General features: G+C 37.9%; 2 protein-coding genes across 10 annotated transcripts in view; one reads left to right on the forward strand and one right to left on the reverse strand.

The window, feature by feature from the left end:
• Nucleotides 1-1,694, reverse strand: part of LOC137290350 (AP-1 complex subunit mu-1) — a 190,511-nt gene extending 188,817 nt beyond the window's left edge. For 2 of the 4 annotated variants that reach the window (XM_067821205.1, XM_067821207.1), the window contains exon 1: nucleotides 1,578-1,675. The gene's annotated coding sequence lies outside the window, so the exon portion shown is untranslated. Of the gene's footprint in view, nucleotides 1-1,577 lie in introns of all 4 variants that reach the window. The other 2 variants (XM_067821204.1, XM_067821206.1) reach the window with 2 other exon arrangements.
• A 19-nt stretch (nucleotides 1,695-1,713) lies between these two features.
• Nucleotides 1,714-22,157, forward strand: LOC137290352 (uncharacterized). Of its 6 annotated transcripts, none has more exons than XM_067821208.1 (5): nucleotides 1,714-1,798; nucleotides 15,160-15,321; nucleotides 16,644-16,841; nucleotides 17,261-17,343; nucleotides 17,881-22,157. In XM_067821208.1, the coding sequence occupies exons 2-5, from the start codon at nucleotides 15,192-15,194 to the stop codon at nucleotides 17,917-17,919; spliced, it is 450 nt and encodes a 149-aa protein (XP_067677309.1). In that variant the 5' UTR covers nucleotides 1,714-1,798; nucleotides 15,160-15,191; the 3' UTR covers nucleotides 17,920-22,157. The 6 variants fall into 6 exon arrangements, with proteins under 6 accessions (XP_067677309.1, XP_067677313.1, XP_067677315.1 ...); XM_067821212.1 differs by lacking the exon at nucleotides 1,714-1,798 and adding an exon at nucleotides 9,100-9,178; XM_067821214.1 differs by lacking the exon at nucleotides 1,714-1,798 and adding an exon at nucleotides 9,162-9,185.
• Nucleotides 22,158-22,230: the final 73 nt, after the last annotated feature.

Genomic DNA, 22,230 nt, shown 5'->3' on the forward strand with positions numbered 1-22,230 from the left:
GCACTCAAGTGTAACGACGGCTTCCGATTGGCTGTTTCATTTGCTGATATGCTGAGAGTTCATTGTGAGTACAGAAAGATGATCTGTTTGGTGGGCATTTTAGAAGTATAGCCAGTCACAAGAAAGTAAGATTCTTTATGGATAACAACTTCTTTTTGTGTACTTGACGCGTCGTTTCAGTATGGATTCATATGCCGTTGTCAAACAAAATCATATACACTAAAAGAAGTCATTATCCATGAAGAATGTATATAGAGATGCTGGTTTTGGAAAATACATGTTCTCTGAATTTGCGCTCGATCCAATAAAATCATGTCAGTAGAGATAGTAAACTACTGCGTGACTGGAATCTGTCATTCGTCCAAGTACAAAGCAGGACTTGAAAGTGACAAGAGTTTGCATCAGTTTCCGTCAGATCCAGTCATCCGAAAAAAATGAATGTAGTTTGTTTGCAACCCACAGACATAAAAACATGTCGTGTGTATCACACGTGCCTAATTACATAATGTGGCAGAGACAGGACTCGGATGCACGAGTCATAAATCAACTTATTTTCTTTACGTCGTATAGTCTGATAGGTGTTAAGTTCAAATTGCACATGGTCAATGGTTGAAGCTGTGTATTGCATGTTGTTTTTAGCAGACAGGCAGACAGACATATAGGTGAGAATAAACCAGACACTGAGCTTTCTCTGTGACAGAAACTGCTTACTACAATCAACAAGTTGTTTTCCGTAACGAGTAGATTATTTACTTGTTTGTGTACACAACCAAGATTAGACTACTGCTCACGACCTCAGACGCTGGGCATGCATACTGTTTCAAGCTCCGCGAACCCATTCACTGCGCATGCGTTATGGACGCAGCGCAGCACAGCTGTTGAAACCAGTTTTCCCCCCAGCGCTGGGGGGAATTTAGTGAAACGTTTGAACTCCGATTTCGCGGGCTTTTTTTCAACTTTATGGGTTGAATTGGCATTTTTTATGATTTGTTTCGGTAAGTGCATACCTAAAGGTACCAGAATCTGCAAAGTTGTGTTTTACGTTGCATGTGACCTTTAATGGTTTAGGCTTAGTGTTTGGGTTGTTTTCTTATTAAAAAAAAAACATATCTTTTTAGGCATAGATTAAACAAATGGGAGTCATAAAGGCGGAAATCTCTTTCCTCTGATAGCACTGATTTCATTTTCTATGCTTTCTGACTTTCTTTGCGGCATTTGTCAGTTTTGTTTCTTTGGTTTCTACGAAATATTAAAGTGTTTTAACTCAATGGCATGAAACTTTATTCAGGACAAAAATCAAAACTCAAAATCAAGACAAAATGTTTGTATCATGAATAACACCTGTAAGCTGTGTTATGGTTGTGGCATTACGGTCTCAAAATGCTGTACCTATTACAATGGTATGTACAAAGATAGCACCTGACTAATAGGCATATTCTCTCAATACTAACAGCAGACAACATATTAGCTGGTACCCAGCTGGTAAACCGGCTCGAAAATGTATTAACGGCACAATTCATGAAGTTTTATTTTTCAACTTTAAAAACAAGAAGTAATACAGTGAGAGAACATAATACCTGAATTACCACTAGGATCGTATGCGGAATTATTTGGTGTCCTGTCGCCGGTTCAGATCATTTTCTCCACCTCACACAAACCGGAAGCGACGACCATCACAGGTGCGTGTCACGCATGCGCACACATGAAAAGATCACTTCCTGCTTCCGTGTAAACAGATCGAACGTTCACCTGCGGCGGGAAGCTCAAATTACTTATGAACTGCGTCCTAATTACGAAGGTAATTTGTTATCCTTCTTCGACATGTGGTATATGCGTATATTTAGTAAATGTCATTTGCAAAATTATCTACATTATTCACAGACCTGATAAATGAACTGTCATAAAAATGCTGAAGTGGTTGTTGTTCATTATATGGTCGCTTGGTATGTATATAGATACAAACCTATTTCAAGTCATGCGATCTTTCAGTTTGATACAGCAAATGGTAACAGTATCTGATGAGTTTCTCAAACACAGTATAATATTGGTGGGCGCAGTGGGGATATTCACAACTGTCTCAGTTGAATAACTTTCACTCATTATTTACCACCTGTCATGTAAATCAGTGGTGATTACATTTACTCATTAGCCAATCTTATTAAAGTGAACCTCAATGTTGGAACCTCTATGCTGACTGAAATCTGAAAAATTGCATGTAAACATACACATGGTCAATATGTGAATCAATGTCTGCTGGAGACAGTCCCTATGAATAAAATATCACAAATGTGATGAGAAACGGTGACACCAGTTTAAGTTCTTTGATTTTTTCACTCGATGACGCAGCATTTATTCATCAATATTAATATGTGCCTGTCATTGCCCATGTAGACTATCTTTACTACAGTCTTGGCAAAACAAATATCCAATCCCTGGAAGGTCTGCCTACATTTGTGGACAATATTTATGTATTTGGCTTTCTTTGACGAAAAGACTGTGTCTATAGAAAAGGAACTGTGTTGTGCACCATCGGAGAGAAAGGAATGGCATTTGTTGTAGTTTCCAACATAGCAAGTGCAGCGTGTGAATCTTTCGAGCAAGAGGAGGGCTACTTGCAAACCAAAAACATACAATATGCCGTAGATGCCCCATCTGCAATATGGAGCTCTGTACTAAGAATCCAGAAGAAACCAATTCTGCTGCAAAGGCACAATGGGAATCTCTACACATAACATGGACAATCCACTATTTGGAATATTGTTAGAAAAGTGGATGTCTGAGGGAAATACCCATGGAGCAAATGCAAGCCAATATTTCCAAATTCGAATGATTTCTTTTGGTACTATCTTCGTGGATTGGTATGCTCACACAGGCACAGGAAGAGTATCCAGAATCCCAGTACACACCAAAGCCAATGTCAAAGACAATACTTGATGGGATCACACAGTTGAATGGGCTACAGATAATTTTGGATCCAAACATATCCTCTATTCCAAGTAGACATTTTGGCCGCTACAGCTACCAGACTAGAAGTAGAACCACTGTGATCTGATGAAGCTATACAAAAGCTCCCTGTATGAGAACTATATTATCTCGAAGACATAGACTGATGTAGCAACATCCCCAGGTCCAAATCTAGATATGTTGCCACGCCCGAACGAATGAGTTGCTTTTGAAAGATGACTGGAAGAGTTTGTGCATGCTGCCAGTGTAGAAGAATGGTGTAAGGAAGCATGGGGTTGTCTAGAGACGATGCGAGAAGACTACAAAAGGAACAAAGAAAAGCAAACGAGGGAAGTCGATCTCCTCGAAGAGATCATTGCCGCCAAAAGAGCTGCGTAGAGGTTTTTTAAAAAATCACTAGAAGCGGTCAAGAACAGTCTCTCCATTCTTAGTACAATCCGCTTGTCTTGCCTTTCAGAAAAGAAAACCGATTCCATTCTCAGATGGCACATACAGAAATCCTGCAAGACTTCCCACAGAGTAGATGTGCAAAACAACAGCAACGATGAACTGATACCAATTTGGGCAAACAAGGATCAGATCAAATTCTCTCTGTGCGCAATGATTTTGAGGAAGAAAAACATGATAGGTGGTAAGATATGATGTATTGGACTCCCCATGGCACTATTTCTTTCTGCATAGAGACTAGCAGGAGTTTCAAAAAAGAAAAAGGTGTCCCGATCTGTTGGAATCCAGTGTCTATTGTATCGCTGCCAGATGCTACAGAAGAACTGTTTACTGAGCGATCGCTATAGAATGTGCAGAGTGAGATTTCGAAAGACTAAGACAAAAGGCAACAGAAGAAATGAAGCCAACAAAAGTCATTGAAACAACACATATATATTGGGTGAATTGATGGGGTAAAGAAGAAAACACAAGGAGACCAGGGATACAGTGATACCATATAAACAGAGGTAGGGATTCCTTATTAACGTTTTCCTTGTATGTATATATATCACCTAGTTAATCCCTTAACAATCACCTAATGAAGGAGCAATTAGCATGCACTCCATTGTGTTATTCACAATAAAGAATTTGACATTCGTAAGTCTTGCTTTTTTTTTGCATTCCACTTGAAAATGCCCTTGAAAGACTTGATCTTGCAACAACAAAACCACACTGCAGTGACTAAAGGAGGGAGCTAACTCTGCTTGGCAACTATGTGACGATGTGAGTACAACATGGCCTGGGTAGGTGATTGTTAGACAGTGTTTTTTCCACGTGTATAACCATGCATATTTGTTGGGGCTCACATATTATTTAGGTGTAGATGATGTGTTCTGGTGTCAGAGCATGTTTGGTCAACTTGCTTGTACTAAAGGACAAGACAAAAAGTGCAAGTATCTAAAAAATATTTGAAAAGTTTGAAAAGCTTCCATTTTCTTTTGAAGGAATCCTTAGCAAAGCCATGTCCAAAATTTCACATATGTGGCTAACAAGATATTAGTCATCCTAACACATAGCTTATAATATATCAAAAAACATTGCATGGTATGGCCTCGGATAATATTCTATAAAATATGTTCAGTATATTTTTGAATGACGTCCCGTCATAGTCAGTAGTCAAAGATGTGTATTGCTATATTTATGTTCAGTGTAGGGTGGTGTTCTTTATGGACCAGACCATTTTAATCTTTCAAAAACATTGTATCCAGATGTTCAAGCTGGCAGTGGCACTGTTCACAATATATTTAGAGCTGACACGTATGTGACCATTTAGTCTGAACCCATGGTATCATGTATGAATAACTGAAAACATTAGAATAAGTTAATTATGTCCTTATGTTTACGTCAACTGAAATGGAGATGGGTAGTGTCTCCACTTGATATTGGAATCTAAATGCATCCATTTTTTTTAATCAATTATATGGCAGCTTCCCTGACAGTTGATAGTGATCATTATTGAGAGAAATACATTATAAGTGTAATGTGAAATAGTGACTTTAAGAGAAGGGGCCATTTTTGTTATGTATGTGTGAAAGGTGATAAACTAAAATAAATTTTGTAAAGAAAAAGAGTTAGTTTAGATGACAGCTGTTATGTAATCAAAATCAACAATGGCATACGTGTGTTTTAGAATACACCATCAAAAGCTAAAAAATATATACCTAGACTTAACAGCTCAGTGACAAACAGATAAAAACAGTTGAATCAATCGCCAGCTGTCATGTCATAAATCGCCAATGTCAAGCATGTAATCAAATCCACCACTAAGTTATTGAGAGGACTTTACAAATTATATTTGTGTATGTAATGCCATCATTTTCTGCCTCAGTGGCTTAAGTAAAAAGCTTAGGCCAATTCAACATTTAACTTTGTTTCTCATCACCATCTTCCAAACTGTCTGGTTAGAGAGGGAAGATTTTGTGTTTTGTGTCATTTTTTAACAGTCTACAAATCTAAAGAGGTATACTTCACCTTAGTGTACCATGTGACCTCCAAGATTTGTTTCAGTGTAATAAGAGACATTGGCAAGGTCACACGATGGGTTTCCTTAATTTTCCTTAAGAGCTGGTAGGGTAGTTTCAAGGCTTAAGGCATTGCCTCCATTGTGCAGTGGTTAGACTTAGAGCCCCCAAGAGAGCGAAAGGTTGTGGGTTTAATCCCCAGTCATTCCAAAACATGTTAAAATATGGTACTTGTTGGTCCCTGCCTGGAGCTCAGCATTAATGGATAAAAGGACTGGTCAGTTCACTCTTCTTTTAGTACAGTGTGTAGACCTTTGGCCCATGCACAATACAATTGAGAGGGAGTAAATTTTCATGGAATCAGAGCAACTTTACAAAGTAATTCAATTAAATGGCTAATGTAACTTTTTTCTATAAGGCAAGAGCTTCTTCAATGTAATTGGAACAGTTTACATTGGTATATCTACAATTCCTAGATATGTTATGATAGTTAATGACTAAATTTAACTGCCTATTTACAAGAATACATCTATCTCTAATTACAGTATAGACAGTACACTCAGACAACAAATGTATAACTGAGTCAGCAGAATGTATCTGAGTGGGGTATTCGTGTTTACCTGCAGCATGGTATCTCTGTGCTAGCACTATAACAGCAGCTTAAATCAGAGCTAGTACAAGCAGTCACAAATACGCTCACATGCACATCGTCCTGGGTGACGGTTTAGTTCATCAGGTCCATTTTTGGTAATACTCATACGTATAATATGTGCCTATCCGGGTGTCCATTCACTGTGAATCTGGCTAGCTCTTCTTGAATGGTTCATAGTCCAGCAAACTTCTTAAGCCCATTCATAAGACATTGGCTACAATCAAAGTTAAGAATTTATTGGGCTGTGAACGTTTCGAGAATAAGGGCCCTGAAGGAATGTTTTTAAAACAGTTGAAAAGCCCAACTGACTTTGACTGAATGTGACCCTTAGCCTTTTCAAGTGTGTGGTCCCAAAACAAGCTGAAAGAGTTTCCAAGATGTTTTATGAAATTAATCTTCTATATTCTTTAAAACCATCAAATATCTTGACCATCTCTCGCAACTCCTAAATGCTGCTAAAAGACATTATACAACATCAGCTTAAAAAGGTTTGTTCCTAATCATGCTAATGGTCAAAAGTTCAAAATATTATGGAGGAGGGCAGTTTTAACAATTTTTTTTGTCAGGCAGGTCATGAGAAACAAATTTATTTTCTCAAGCCTTGTCATGTATGACTGTTACCTTCCTAGCTGCTGTGACATACATTGATTATTCAGACTGTCCAGGTAATCACCTCTTTAGTAGACACATAGTCTATGCTGGCCATTGAACTGACAATGACCCATGTGACCAGTTGGGGTCCGTATTGATCAGCTATTACCTCATTGATCAGTCAACAAGAGCTGGATTTCAAATGCTTGACCTGCAGAAGATTACAATGGCTCTGTGCGTGGTATATATACTGTGTTTGTTGGGTATCATGAAAGTGGAATAATAGAATTTGATGGGATATATGCTGTGTTTATAGTGTGGTGGACGTGGAATAGCTGAATGCTTCGACGAATATATCTCTGGCTGTACTTTGTCTGAAGTGGCATGGTATGTTCAGCTTTTTATAGTTATGTTTCACTTTTTTGTTGTATTTTGTAATATTGGAAGATGTTAGAATATTGTTTTTAATGGGTTGTGTTTTAATGATGGTAAGGCAACAGCTAAATGTTCTGGCGCACATCACTTATAAATCTTCATACATAGAAATGCATGAGAAAAGCGTGACATTATATAAATGCTATCCAAACTAGAGAAATTACAGACATGTACATTTATAGTAGTACCCCTGGCATAAACGATATTTTAAATGGTATGATTATTTTAATGCTTTCTGATTCTGTTTGCATATGATAGTAAAGTTGTTTATTTCCTGACTGAAAAATAGAGAAGAGCTGTTTCACAGCAAATAGGGAAAAATGACATTTTCTTGGGAATTTTACGAACAACACATATGCACAATTTGGACCAGGAACTGAAATCTAGAAGGATGCTGGTCAGTGCTTTCAGACAGGACAAACTGTTGTTTATAAAGAATTGTTAAAATGTTAAGAGCATGCATGTAAGTACAGATGTAACAAACTGAATGTGACCACTAATTTTTTGTTTGTTTAAACCATGGCTTGTCTTACATATTTTCGATTAACAACAGCAAGTGTGAAAAAAACCCAGCGCAATTCAATATATCTGCCATTTTGTTAAAAGCATGTTTGTTGTAAGCATCGTTTACGGTGGTACTCCAGTGATGTGTTGTCTTTGTAGGTAAAAGTGAGTTAAGTATAAGCTTTTTGCTGTGAACATATATACTGCAGCCTTCATCATAAACAACAGCATGGGGGGCTATCAAGACTTCACGTTTTTCATTTATGTAACAGGTTTAATTTTTTCAACAATTCTAATCCTGTTTTTTAAGAAGCCTGATGAATGAACAAGTTAATCACCAGTATTTATGTGAAGAATCATGACAATTTTTATGGATATACTTCTTTTTTTCTGTGAAGCCAATGTTTCAACATAGCAAGTGATACTTTCTTGCTAACATTAAAATCTATGTCAAAAGGTCACTTCATTGAATAAAAGAAGTTGTATGGCCATAAAAATTGTCATCATTCTTCATCAAATTAACTTTAAAGAAGCAGTATTTATGAGGTGAAGTTTAAAGTAGAGATATAGTTACCTGGCAATGCCTATCTTTGGTTGACCTCTGCACACCACAAATAATAGGAAAGTTTTTTGGCATTTGAATCTTAGTCTCCACTCGCCTTGACTGCCCAATCTCTGATAGTTTCATAACTTTTATAGCTTAGGTGCTTCCCTCTTGTCAGCTTTCTTTCAAAGTGTCAGGGCATTTATTACAGGGAATATGGTATGTCATGAAATGTTAATATTGCAAGTGTGCCCTGTTGGGCGCTTGTTGTGTGGCACTATTCATGAAGCACTGCTGTTCCATTACATTCAGCCTCATACTGAAATCCTTGATGGTAAATACAACTGATCAATACACCAACTAGTACAAAGTACAATCTGTATTCCTAGTAACCACGATATGGGAACTCATACATTACTGTGTATTATTTTTATTTTGTGATAGCAGGGCATTTATTATGGGGAGTGTGGTATATCGTAGCATGTCAGTGTGGGAGGAATACCCAAACAAACATCATTTTGCCACATTTATGAAATACTATTTATTCCAATATTTTTATCCATTGCATTTATGTCTGACAGTAAATAAAAATAAACCAACAAGTAGAAAGTACAGTCTGTATTCCCCTGGATGAATAGCAGCAAAGACTTAGGGACTTACATACCACTGTATCTTAGCCTACATTATTTTCTGGAACACGTTATATATTTTTAAAAATCATGTGCTTTTTTTGCCCTGTAAGTGTAACCCAACATGTATAAGCACACTGAAGATATGCTATATGCTAAAATTACATTTCCCAGTCAGCACTGAAAGTAAACAGCCAGCATATACTATGACTGTCAGTGACAGTGCAGAAATATTTCGGTCACACACAGGAGTCCATTATTTAAGATTTCATGCATGACGGGGGACATCAGAGAGTCTTGAGCTGAGGCATAATATGCCCTACTGAACATGGACTTGTCTTTTGATACAGGTCCACAAACATCGTCCCGTGCACTATATATACTGATGTTTGTTACTAGTTTCTAGGCCAAGGTAATCTGTGAGTGTTCTGTATAACAGCACTTGATTTTAACCTGCCTTCATGTGAGTAGTCTGTGTTTGTGGTGGGTAAACTTTTGCATGCATGGCAGAGCAATGTTGATGGAGTGTGGTTATTTTAGACATTAGTGTAGAGGATTGAACTGGGTCACACTGTTCTGTATGTTTATTGGCTTGTTTAGCTTTTTTGTTCCTCTATGCAAGGAAAAGTGAGGTAAGTTTTGAAGCGTGCTTAACCATGGCAATCATAGTATTGGATGACAAGTGACTCTCTCTGTTTTGGCATCATGACTGTTTTGAGTAATTTGAAGTATTCAAAAAATATCTATGTGTTATTGATGGAACTGAGCTGTTTATCGTAAACACTCTTCTTGTGAGGCGGTGGGAATGTTATGTGTATCTCTCTCTTAGCTGATAATTATACATGTTTCGGAGGGGGAGAGGGTGGGAGGAGGAATGGGCAATCTGACATAAATTACACATTTTCTAAGTAGCCATAACCCATGGTCAAGAAAGCCAAATAATACAGTTATCTATAATTTAGTTTACATTGCACTCTATGCTATTCAACTTCAAGCTGTCATGACTGTTGACAGCTTTATCAGGGAAGCTCTCAAGTGAGTGAGTGAGTGAGTGAGTTTAGTTTTACGCCACACTCAGCAATATTCCAGTTTATTGCGCCAGTCTGTAAATAATCAAATTTGGACCAGACAATCCAGTGATCAACAACATGGGCATCACCCTGCGCAATGGGAATTGGTGATGTATGTCAACCAAGTCAGCAAGCCTGACCACCCGATCCTGTTATTCGCTTCTTACGACAAGCATAGCTTTTATGGCAAGCATGGGTTTGCTGAAGAGGCTAGCTCATAAACAGATGGTTGACATAATGAATGTCAGAGCATTATGATAAACGTAACCAAGGTAGGTTTTATGCCTGTAAGAAAATTACTTTTTTGGGGTACATTTTATCTTTTATTTATGTATCCAACATTATGTGTAATAATTATCATTTTTGGTTTTCTTTATTGTATCAGTACATTACATTATAACCCTAGGTTAGGATCGGTCTTCAGCGTAAAAGCATTGGGTTCTAATGGTCAGATTCACTGACTTGCTTGACACATTGTATCCCACTTGTGTAGATCAACGCTCATGCTCTTGATTACTGGATTACCTGGTCCAGATTTGATTATTTAAAAGCCACCACCTTCATACAGCTGGAATATTGCTGAATGCGGCATTAAACAACAAACCAACCAACGTTACATTATATGGTACTGTATCACGATGCTTCAAAGAATTATTTTGAATTTTAAAACCTTTCATTTTACTAGTTACAACCCGCAAGCAGATTCTGTGACAGGATAAGTAGAGTGTAACATCTGTTTATTACTATGGCTGATGAATGAAGATGTGATTTATACTATGTGCCCTTGGTGATTGTGAGTGATCATGCAATCAACCACTCATCTGCCCAGATTTAATTGTTTACAGATCTGCAAATATATTTGCCATAACATTGGCGTATACTGAACAATGAAGTTCTCTTGTCCATCTTGGAACCTGTATATTTTGCAAACCAGCTGTTTGTGTTGTTTGACATCTAACTTTACCCGTTCATTTTACTGACCCTATCTGTGACTTTAGACTATATATAGTGAAATGCTGTTCAGTGTCTTCACGAAACCTCATCAAGGTGCTGCCCACAGCCCATGCAGTCATGCCCCCTTTATCTGCTCTTGTGTTTTTCTTGAAATTGTCTGGATAAACAAATTTCCGGATATCTGAACTACGGACCATATGTACATGTACAAAGAAACAAACATAATAGGCCTTACACGTAATCTTTATTGATTGATAAAACATCAACAAGCACTTGCTGATTCACCTTCATATTTCCTGCTCGATACACTACGTCTAGACTTAAACCGTGTTAACCAACCATAAGAATAAGCAAAGTCAGTTATACCCATGCTATCGCCAAAGGTATGTGCTTTTTCAATTAACATGTCATCATTGACGGGCAAATTGACATGCCTCAAAATTAACTCAGTGTCACCTTGCTAATTACAAAGATTTTCATGTGTAAACATACTGACAGGTGCTCAGCCATCCACATATATGAGACAAAAATGCATATAATTTAATGTTTTATCTGTGAAACTGACTGTTCAGTTACGAAAACTGGATTTCCAAATAAGTAAGTGAGTTTACAGTGTTGTGAATTCATTTTAAGGCTTTTTTGTTCGGAAAGCAAGTTTTAAGGATATCTGAGGTTCGGATAAACGGGACATGTCAAGTAACCTCAAGGCCACCTCCTTCGCTGAGAATTCCCAGGAGTGAAACAACACCAATTTCTCCCTGGAATTCCTGGTTATGAAGTACTACCAATTCGAAATTCTTCAAAGGCGTTTAGAAGTTGGTGAGGTAATATAAGATACTATTATGGATGACAACTTCTTTAATTCTTTTAACACGACGTTTCAAGGCTAATTCTTGCCCCTTCGTCAGGTGGATGATCCATCAATTCCCCTACAGAATTCCCTAGGATGGAGTGCCAGCAGTTCCTCCACAGAATTCCCTGGGATATAGTGTCACCAATTCCTCCACAGAATTCCCTAGGATGGAGTGCCAGCAGTTCCTCCACAGAATTCTCTGTGATGTAGTGCTGCCAATTCCACCCTAGAATTCCTTAGGATGGAGTGCCAAGCAATTCCTCCACAGAATTCCCTAGGATGGAGTGCCAGCAATTCCTCCACAGAATTCCCTAGGAAGGAGTGCCACCAATTCCACACCAGAATTGACAGGATGGAGCGCCAATAATTCCTACCCAGAATTCATAGGGATGGAGTGCCAAAAACTCTTTCCCCAGAATTTTCAGGAATGGAGTGCCACCAATTCCTTCCTAGGGATGGAATGCTTCCAATATCCTACAAGAATTCCCAGAGACAAAGTGGACAGGGGAGGATCATCTACCACTAAATACACTGTCCTTCATGGCACCTGTCTGATGTGTACTGTTATTACATGAACCCTGTGTGGAGCGTAATAGCTCTCAGTGGTTGAGGAAGTCACTCCCATATTGTAATTGGATCAGTTGCGTAATTGTTTCACTCCAACATGCCAAGCCCATATTTGTTGCTGCAATCTGAAGAGACGTAGTTGTAGTTGGTGTGACAACATTTCATCATGCTGTTCGTGACATGGGTATGTGATCTATCCTTATGTACCCTTAAACACACACCAGAATCCCTCCATTTGTATTGCTTTACATCTATCCATGGGCATGACTTTACATCTACGGATCTGTATGACTTTACATCTGTCCATGTGTGTAACTTTACATCCATCCATCTGTATGACTTAACATCTATCCATGTGTATGACTACATCTATCCATGTGTATGACTACATCTATGGATCTGTATGACTTTACATCATCCATCTGTATGACTTAACATCTATCCATGTATGACTTTACATCTATCCATCTGTATGACTTTACATCTATCCATCTGTATGACTTTACATCTATCCAAGTGTATGACTACATCTAAGGATATGTATGACTTTACAGGGCGCCTTTCATCATGTTCATAAAGCAACCTTTACTAAGGTTAAACTTAACTCCCATTCTTTCACATTGCACTAAGGTTACCTTAGTAAATACTTCCAGTTACCTTAGAGCTTTGTGAAAGGAGGCTTGGGTCCTCAGCATAACAAGTGAACTCTCTGCATATGTCAGAGATACACTATGCTATATCACGTTTACGTGGGATTGGTGATGTGCTTCATGAGATACATATGCAGCAACACAAAGGCCTGTGCACTGTCCCCTCCCCCCACTTCTCTGACATGCATAGAATCAATGCATCACAGAGGTTAAGAAATGCCTTGCAGAAATTAGGTCAGTGTACTTTATCTGTAATCAACAGCTGACAGTATAGACTAATATCATGTCATTATTTCAGGGCTAACCAGGATTCATGAAAGCAGCTGATAGTCATGTCTTCAGTCATTGCAAAATTTACAATTGTGTTTTTGTAACATATGTTTACAAGTATTTGTCGGCAACAGATTGTAAAGTCTAATTAAATATATTCTGGTCATGATCAATATATTTCTTCAAATGAGTTTGTGGTGAAAGAAAATAGACAAGCTGTTGATGTTGTGGAGTATAGCTGTACTGTTAATGGTTAGATTGTCGGATGACTCACAGCTTTACTGTTGGGGTGAGGGAGAGGTGGGGTAGTACAGTGGTTACAGCATTCACTTGACGTGCCAGAGACCCGGGTTCAATTCCCCACATGGGTACAATATGTGGAGCCCACTTCTGGTGTCCCGTGTTGTGATATTGCTGGAATATTGCTAACAGTGGCATAAAACTAGACTCGTTCACTCACTCATGCACTGTATTCCTCTCTTTGCGCTGCTAAATCCAGTCTTTGGGAATGTTTTTGAGGTCTTTATCACTGACATTCAAATTCAAGGTCATGCACTAAAACATGCTCTTGTGTTGCAGCAGTGTATGAGTTTGAGTGACATTACTTGATAAGGTAGCTCTGCCTCTTTGTGAGTGAATGGGTAAGTGGGTGTGACTTTATTTGGTCACAACCTTTAGTGTTTTAAGTGATAGTTATTATGGGTCATATTTCATATCATAAATGTTCAGTGGTGTCAGTATTTTATCAGCAGGCCTTGAAGGTAGTTCTCAAGAGTTACCTCCCTTTGAAAAAGATAACCACGAGGCTGACTGAGAGAATTCTATGTCAGTTGCGATGGTCGTAACTGCTCAAAAGTCCTTGAATCAATGACTGTATATATGAAGGCTTAAGTTTCTGTGTTGTCGACACGGATGTTGATTAACTGGAGTACATATCTGCCAGTCTCCATCAATGCTTGATCTACATAACCGCTGCCTGTCACCACTCGCTGTGTTACATTCTGCATAACTGTTCCTCACTCTCACATCAAGACTTTGGTGAGTTTACATTATATTTGTGAACCATTACTTTAGATTGACATGTAACCTCTCTCGTGAATCTTGTATATCTTTCCTTTGTTTTTGCTGAATACAAAATTATTGAAATATCAAACTTCTCAGTGTTATATTTGCTTGGCTGATACGTAGTTGTCCTTTCTGTAAAAATCTCTACCTATCACAGAAATGAAGTGGTGTAGTTGTTTACAGGTATTTAGTAAACTATGGTTTCAACATCACTCAACTTACCATTGAGGTAATTGCTTCATGTCAAGCACAAAATGTCGAAAATGGCGTATCGCAAAACATGTCGTATCGTGACCTCAGTATCGAGATACGTATGGTATGGTGAGGCACCTGCATCATGACACCCCTACTGGTAGGGCAGGCTCGCAGGTTGATTACAGCATTGCATCTACTTTACTAAATACATGATTGGTTGAAACTTTGGTCCAAGATTGTGAGTTTAATAAAACACAGATTTTAGCAATATCCCAGCAATATAATGGTGGGGACACCAGAAATGGGCGTCATACACTGTATCCATATGAGGAATCGAACCCAGGTCTTAATACTCTTAAGCGAATACTCTAAACACTAGAGTACTCCACTGATTCAAGATAAATGGACCAAAGTTATTCATGATGCGCTCATGTAGAACAGAATAGGGGGTCTTTGAAATACTGATCTCCGATCTCACAAAGGCCTTGACTCAAAGTAGTAGGTGGTGTAGTTTATATCTCTTTATAATATCCTTGAACTTTTATAGGGAGGACCATTAGCACTTTCCACCACATCCATAGTTGGGCACGAGCGGTGAGGGAGTGTGGCCCTGAAAGAGTATATAGATGAGGGTCATATTTTTAAGATCTACAACTGTGATTATAATGTAATGTTTGTGAAGCTGTGATAAAAGTATACATGGTTTTGGCTAAGATAAAGACACAAAGAGCCCTAAAAGTGTATGATGGTTTTGGATGTTTGTGTTTAGATGAGGTAACGTGAAAGAAGGGAGGATGTGACATGGCCAACCAACGATGCATGATAGCCGAGGTAAACAACAGCCACATTGCAGGTAAACGCCGCAGACTGGACGACTATGACTGCCAGGTGAATGATTCCTGTGACAATAACAGCAACGGAATGATTTCAGGTACTGTTTAATTTAAAAATCTTTGTTTTGAATCACTTGTAGTTGTAGAGACTACATTTGCTACTCAAGTGAAGTGTTGAGCTAAATTTTTAATAATAACATGCAGTATAAATTTTTACTGAGACAAGAGCAGTTTGAAAATTTTAAACATGTGGTCATTCATCATATATGTCATGTTTTCAGATCATGCAAGACCTGTTTGCATATCTAATTCAATAACATAAGTTCAGTTCAGGAGGAAGTAGACTCATACGTCTAAACTTGTGTCTTGTTTTGTTTTGTTTTGCCTTTCTCCTTCAGATTATTTTTGTTTAGTATCAGCTTGTTTCAAAGTGTAGATACACTATTAAACATATAACTGAGCCAGTGCTGGTCACACTGTAAAGGGCCAATTAGGCAACCGTTACAGCTGGGTACTAGGCCAGAGTTCTCTGCCTGTACTGGGTCAGTTTAACACCAGTGTGCAAAATAGTGCAGGTCCGGTAACAGAATGCCTTAAATGGGTCTGATACTCTGACTTTACTAGCCCAGTTATGTGATCTTAGCTGGGTTGATGACATTTAAGATTTAAGAAACTAATTAAGGCCCTATGCAAACAAAAGGTTGATATCATCAATTTTGAAAATTGTGTGTGTACAGGACAAAACCAGTTGAGTAATAGGTGTGGGTGAGCTGTAAGAAAATAGAAAGGATGCACAGTTGGAATACTTAAGAATTGTCTGAAGAGAATCATGAAAGGTTATTGTAAACACTTACCATATTTGTGTCTCAAGGAGCAGTGGTTCAATATCAGCTATGTTTACTTAATTACAATATGTTGATAAAATGAGTCATGGATGTCAAATAAAACCGACTCCATGCATAAACTATTAAACCAAGGGTGAGTATCTACAGGACAACCAGCACCCGTGCTGAATCACATGGCTACAATAGTCGTATCGCAGAGGTCACTTTGTGGAACCGAGGTAATTTAATATCTGTTTCTAAATAGTTTAGTCAAGGCTCAAGTAAAACAATTCTTAATTGGACACTTTCCACCATGGGTTTTGGAGCGAGGTTGAGTACATGGGTAGGAAATTTATGGCCCTTTCCATACATTTCTTGACTTAATGCAAGGTATCCCCCGTAGGGACAGATTTTCTCTGTAACTGTTATGGATAGGTAAACCAAATTTGGTATGTGTTTTCTGGACATGAATGTCCTGTTAGAAAAAAAGGAAGCAAACAGGAACAGAACACTATGGCAGAGGATATTGATGACCATGTTTAGTTTTTATCAACATAATTATCAACATCATGTGACTATGATGTATGTTTTACCAGGAAACAACCATTTCTTCCCAATCCGTCGAAGCAATTGTGTGTTCCACACCGAAGAGTGGAATTCTACAGGAACAGCTTTGTTCAAGCCACTTTTTGAGGATCTGCTAATAAACTCACTCAAACATGATCAGATCAGTTGTGGAGAGGGGGACTTTTTCATAGCTGATGATCAAGGGAGCTACTCACAGACTGTCCCAGGTATGATTGGAAGGATCCAATGAAGGGCAAACATTTTGGTCAAAGCATTTCTCGGTCACAGTGAAAACATTATTTACTTTCACAAGACAATCAGGCTCTGGAACTTGATCGATGGCGTGTCACACACATAGTACATGCTTCTTCATAAAAATCATCATCATCACCCGTAGCCATAAATTATGAACAGTCGTTTTGACTGAATGATCCACAAGTATTCATGAGTTGTCTCCCCTAGGTCAGACATTCCATAGGTATTGAGTTGACTCCTTTTGGTTAGATGCTGCACTTTAATACATGAGTTGTTTCCTTGGGAAATAATATATGAGTTGTCTCCCCGAGCTCAGGTGCCCCACATATATTGCATATATGCGGTAGTGTGCTCCACCATATCAGCTGTATTAAATGTGTCTCTCCTGTAGGTCGTGTCCTGCATCTGTGGAAGTATGACAAACTGGAAAAGAAGCTGTACATATCTAGGTCCTTCCTCTTCACCAACCTACAGGTAACCGCAATGACAGTGAACCATGACTTTACTCTGTACAACATCTAGTAGTTGTACTTTTTCAATCTGCCTCAGCACTTGCCGCGATTTAAGGACGCCTATGCTTGTCTTAAGTGATGACTTACTGGATTGAGTGGTCAAGCTCACTGACTTAGCTGACGCATGTGATCAGCTCCCATTTACTCAGATCAATGCTCATGCTGTTGATCACTCAATTGTCTGGTCCAGACATGCCTATTTACAGACCACTGCCATATAGCTAGAATATTGTTGAGTGCGTCATAAACCTTATTTTAACTCACTCACTCACTCACAGTCTGCCTCAGAGCCTCTGAGTCACATTATGTCCATTTATGTACTGCCCTTTAATTCAATATCCAAGACTGAAGAATTTCTTGGAGATTTGAGAGTTTACTTAGCAATACTCAGTTTCAATGTGAAAAGACTTATCTTGTTTTTGTATCAAAATTCTATATTTTCTGAGGCAAAGTGTCAGTCTGTACTTGCTTGTAATAGTCATTTTATCCTATTTGACAGGAGTACATGACTGTACAGCAGTTTCTGCAAAGGTTGTGACTTTGACATCAGACTCCACCGCAGAAACAGCAGCAGAGAATCAGACATTACCTTTTGCCTTGTGATCAATGAACCATGAAATGAGCTCGAGATGGGACTAGTCTGTGCAGTTAAGCAGTCATAATAATGGTGATGATTATGTTCTCAAGCCAGTTATGGCCAACATGTGTCATTCCCCATCATTGCCCCAGCTTCACAGAGAGAATCTCTATCCAGCATCTTTACAGGAGACCACAATGGATTGATTTGGATTTTTAATTGGGCAATTAATGTATTGCCAATGAAAATGTTGGGCTTGGAAGCAAAGGTATGGATCTAGGTGATATTAGTTTTTGTCAGTGTTCTTTCACACTGCCATTGCTGTCTCACTGGGACACCCCTGAAATATGAAGCATGTTGGTTAAATGTTCTTTGAGAGGATGCATGAAGGAGTTTGTTTTCAATATTACCAAAGAAAATCAGTCAAGAGCTGCCAAACTTCAGATTTATGTACAAACATTGCATGGATGTATCCCCGTAAACAACAAAGAAAATCACAATAAGTAAAGGAGGCAAGTTTCAGATGAAGACCTCACACCATCAAAAATTTGCCAGGTATTCTAATCATCACTGCAATACAGACATTTTGATGTCTTTGTTTGAAACCTGTCTTTGGTATGCTATGCATGAGTCTGGTTCAAATCGTGGATACATATTATCAGTGCTTGCAGTAGGTTTTGTAAGAGTGCGTTTTGTAAGAGAATGAAATTATTATTATCCTTTGCGCATGAAATGGTCATTACAATCCAGAATCATTTCAAAATTTCTTTTTTTTTTATATGTTGTTGTTTTTTATGTATTTTCCCTCCCAAAAAATAAAGTCCTAATGTTGATGTGAGATAAGTGAAATGCTCTTGAAGTCAGTGTGAATTGAATGAACTGAAATCAACAAACAAATAGATTTCAAATGGAAACTCATGTAGGTTATAACTTTGGTGATTTTATTTTTACACGCCTGCCTTTAGGTTTTCTAATGACAAGTCTAATGTCAAACTAGAGGTAAAATTGGTCTGGCCTTATCTGAATTTGTAAGAACAGTGCTTTTCAGATGTATCATATATTTTGTTTTTTAGTATTTTAGAGAAATGAATGCATTAGGTTCATAGGTTTCATTTCTTTGAAATAAGTGTTGACTGTGATATGTTTTTGACAAACAGAGACCATTCGTTTCCTATTGTAACAAAATATGTGTTGCATATTGCTAATTATAAATAGATAATACATATTTATTTACAAAGATAAAAAAGGTACATGTCAGAATATGTTACATGGTTTAGATGTACAGCGTATCATAATATTTTGTTCCTATGCTTGTGATCCTGACTTCAAAATGTGCAATCATCCTTGCTTGTACTTAACCTGTTATGCACATCTGCAGGGTGACAGTTCAGCTGACCATTGCTCATACAACAGGTCTAAAGATATTTTGCAGAGTTTCTATTTTATGTGATGTTTTTTGTTTGAGAAATTGTCTCCCTTTTCCATTCCTCGGAGACACGTGTCTCCAAGGGGCAATGGTGACAGTTTTCTATGGATCCACAAACCCGCTATGTGGAGTTGACTCCCTTAGTGATGTCATAATCCTGTTTCATGATAGAAAATCATCCTGATAATAATCATTAATTTGTTGGTAACATATCCATGCACTTTGGTTATCCAAAGGTTACTGACTTCTGTCAATTCATGTTTTCCTCTCATATCAAGTATGATTTCATCTTAAGTTTATTTCACATGTGTGAAAATAAGATCCCATAGAAATATTGCATTCACAAATACTTAAATGGTTTGAAAGCAGTACTTTCAGACTAACTGCATAAAACTGAAAAGTATCTAAAGTGGTTTTAAACAAGAGTTGTCCCCCTTTTCAGATGTGCTCTTTAACAGTGAGATATTTTTTTTATAAATATGTCTTAACGTAATATTAGTTAGGTTTACTTTTATAACAAAATCATCATCTAATATTTCATATAACTATCCACTTCATAATTTGAGAAATTGCGTTTGTGAAATTTCAATGGGAGAATTATAATTTTTCCAACCAAAGATCAGAATTTTGCATTTTTTTCAAACACTACAATCTAGTTCTGTTGAATGTTAAAATACCAATGATTAATTGTGTAATTAATTGTAATTTTTGTTGGTAGTATTGTTGAAACTAGGTTTTTGTATATACAAACTTCACATTAAACCTTAGAAAAACAAGTCAGACATTTGTATATACTAAATTTCCCCATTATATCAGTGATATAAGAAACAGGCCGATCTTGCATGAAGTAAATTTATTGTCTTTCATCCTGACATCGAAACGATGTAGAACTGGTGTATTGCAGAGTATGGCATTTAAACAAGCAGCAAACGCATTGAAATGAACTGAAATTAGTCATCAGAATTAATCTTTGGAATCTCTCTACCCTGGATCTGAAAAGCCACCTGTGAAATCATCTGTTGTTTTCAAAGCGTAGGGACTGTTGATATATTATAGCTTAGGGGTGGGTTGTGCGAGAAGGGGTGGGGTGGGGTGGGATGTGATGATGATTTTAACGGAGGTCACCCATTTTGTCCTAGAGAGGTAGGTAGGGTCAGCAACATTGCAAACATGAGCTAGGGGGATCATCAGTTTTGTACATGCAAATATTAAAAATTTATACTTAAAAATTCAGAGTTGGGGGTGGAAGAGGGTGGTGGGTGTGATTGATCTTGCGCGTGACATGCAGTGGGTGAGGTTGTCACTTACTTTGTACATAAAAATTGATAAAATTTGCTAATGTGCAAATCACATTAATACCACCTGTCTGTTAAGTTTATGAAGGAAATGTCTGTTCAAAGGTAGATGTTATGAGAATCATGTCTACATGAAACTGATAAGGTGCTCATTGAATCCAGCTGTGTATTGGTAGAACAAACCCAGCCAATATTTTGTAAATAAATTTTTTTATTCTATTTTGAGGAGAAAGTCTAAAGCTCACTCCAGACTTTGCATTCAAATGGACAAGTTTGCCAGAAAAAGGACATTTTCATAATGTGGGGTAGCCTAGTGGTTAAAGCATTCACTCGTCACACCGAAGACCCAGGTTCAATTCCCCACATGGGTGCAATACCGTATATACCTGCGTATAATGCAAGTTTTTCGTACCTGGAATGTGGGGGCGTAGGTTTCGCTGGCTGGCTCTCCAAGTTAGAAATATAAACTCTGCACATGGTTAGCAAACACTTCCTGTGTTTCACGAGCGGAATCGTCTCATATTTCTTTTATGTATTTAGTATATTACTTCCATATTTTTATGTGTTTAACTTAAATAATCACTGCAATCACGTTGTTCCTTCAGAAAAGTATATGGTTACATGCCTATACTGAAATACACGGCAAAATAGACAAACATATAACCAGTAACGAAAATACATTTTGTTTGCTGAAGATGGTCCCTACAGCACATGTGACCTTGCGACTTGTTTTGGAGTTATTCACTTGACAAAGCTTCGTAGAAAAAACAACAACGCAAGACAAACACGTATTTACTGGATGTGTGCTTCATTTTAGGTCATTTTGGAGTAATACACTCCAGAAAGTTTCGTATAAAAACAACAACGCATGACAAAACACTTTTATATTGGTGCCGGTGATGTGCTTCATCCGTGGTCGCATTATACACAGGGTATATGATTTATCCTCGATTTTGAAAGGGTGTAGAGGGGATCGCATTATACGCGGGGTCGCATTATACGTGGGTATACACGGTATGTGAAGCCCATTTTCTAGTGTCCCCCGGCATGATATTGCTGGATAAAACTAAACTCACTCACTCATCGGATATATTGGTTTCAGGGTCTGTATAACAGACTGTTGTTAGTGTGCTTCAGCCAGATTGGATTGTGTTTATTCATTGCTTTGCAACACAGTGCTTTGTTGCGACCAACCTTCCATGCTGATGGCAGTGGGACTTATAGCAGTATTGTAGGTTATTTTGAAAAACAGTTATCAGTATATGTTGGAACAGCTTTCCATAATACTTACAGCTACCTTAGATATAGTTCATGTATGCTAATGAGATTCATGTCTTATTTGTTCATTATAAATGTATCAGTGACGTAATGGTTTGTACATATTATAGTATGTTTGCATCAAGTGACAGGACAGACCTGAAAGAGTAAATGGAATACAGGCAAATGTGTATTTTTTAAAATAAATGTTTTACAATCAATGGAAGTTTGTTTTTTTTCAGTGACATACAGTAGGCCAGTGTGAAAAGCCTGTTCTCTTATCTTGTGGGGCAG

Source organism: Haliotis asinina, chromosome 7 (assembly GCF_037392515.1).
Source record: "Haliotis asinina isolate JCU_RB_2024 chromosome 7, JCU_Hal_asi_v2, whole genome shotgun sequence".
Taxonomy (NCBI): domain Eukaryota; kingdom Metazoa; phylum Mollusca; class Gastropoda; order Lepetellida; family Haliotidae; genus Haliotis; species Haliotis asinina.

Coding starts and splice junctions, on each gene's coding strand:
- LOC137290352 (XM_067821208.1), top strand. CDS start 15,192: ATGGCCAACCAACGATGCATGATAGCCGAGGTAAACAACAGCCACATT. Junction 15,322..16,643: donor CAGCAACGGAATGATTTCAG/GTACTGTTTAAT, acceptor ATGTTTTACCAG/GAAACAACCATTTCTTCCCA. Junction 17,344..17,880: donor TCCTCTTCACCAACCTACAG/GTAACCGCAATG, acceptor CCTATTTGACAG/GAGTACATGACTGTACAGCA.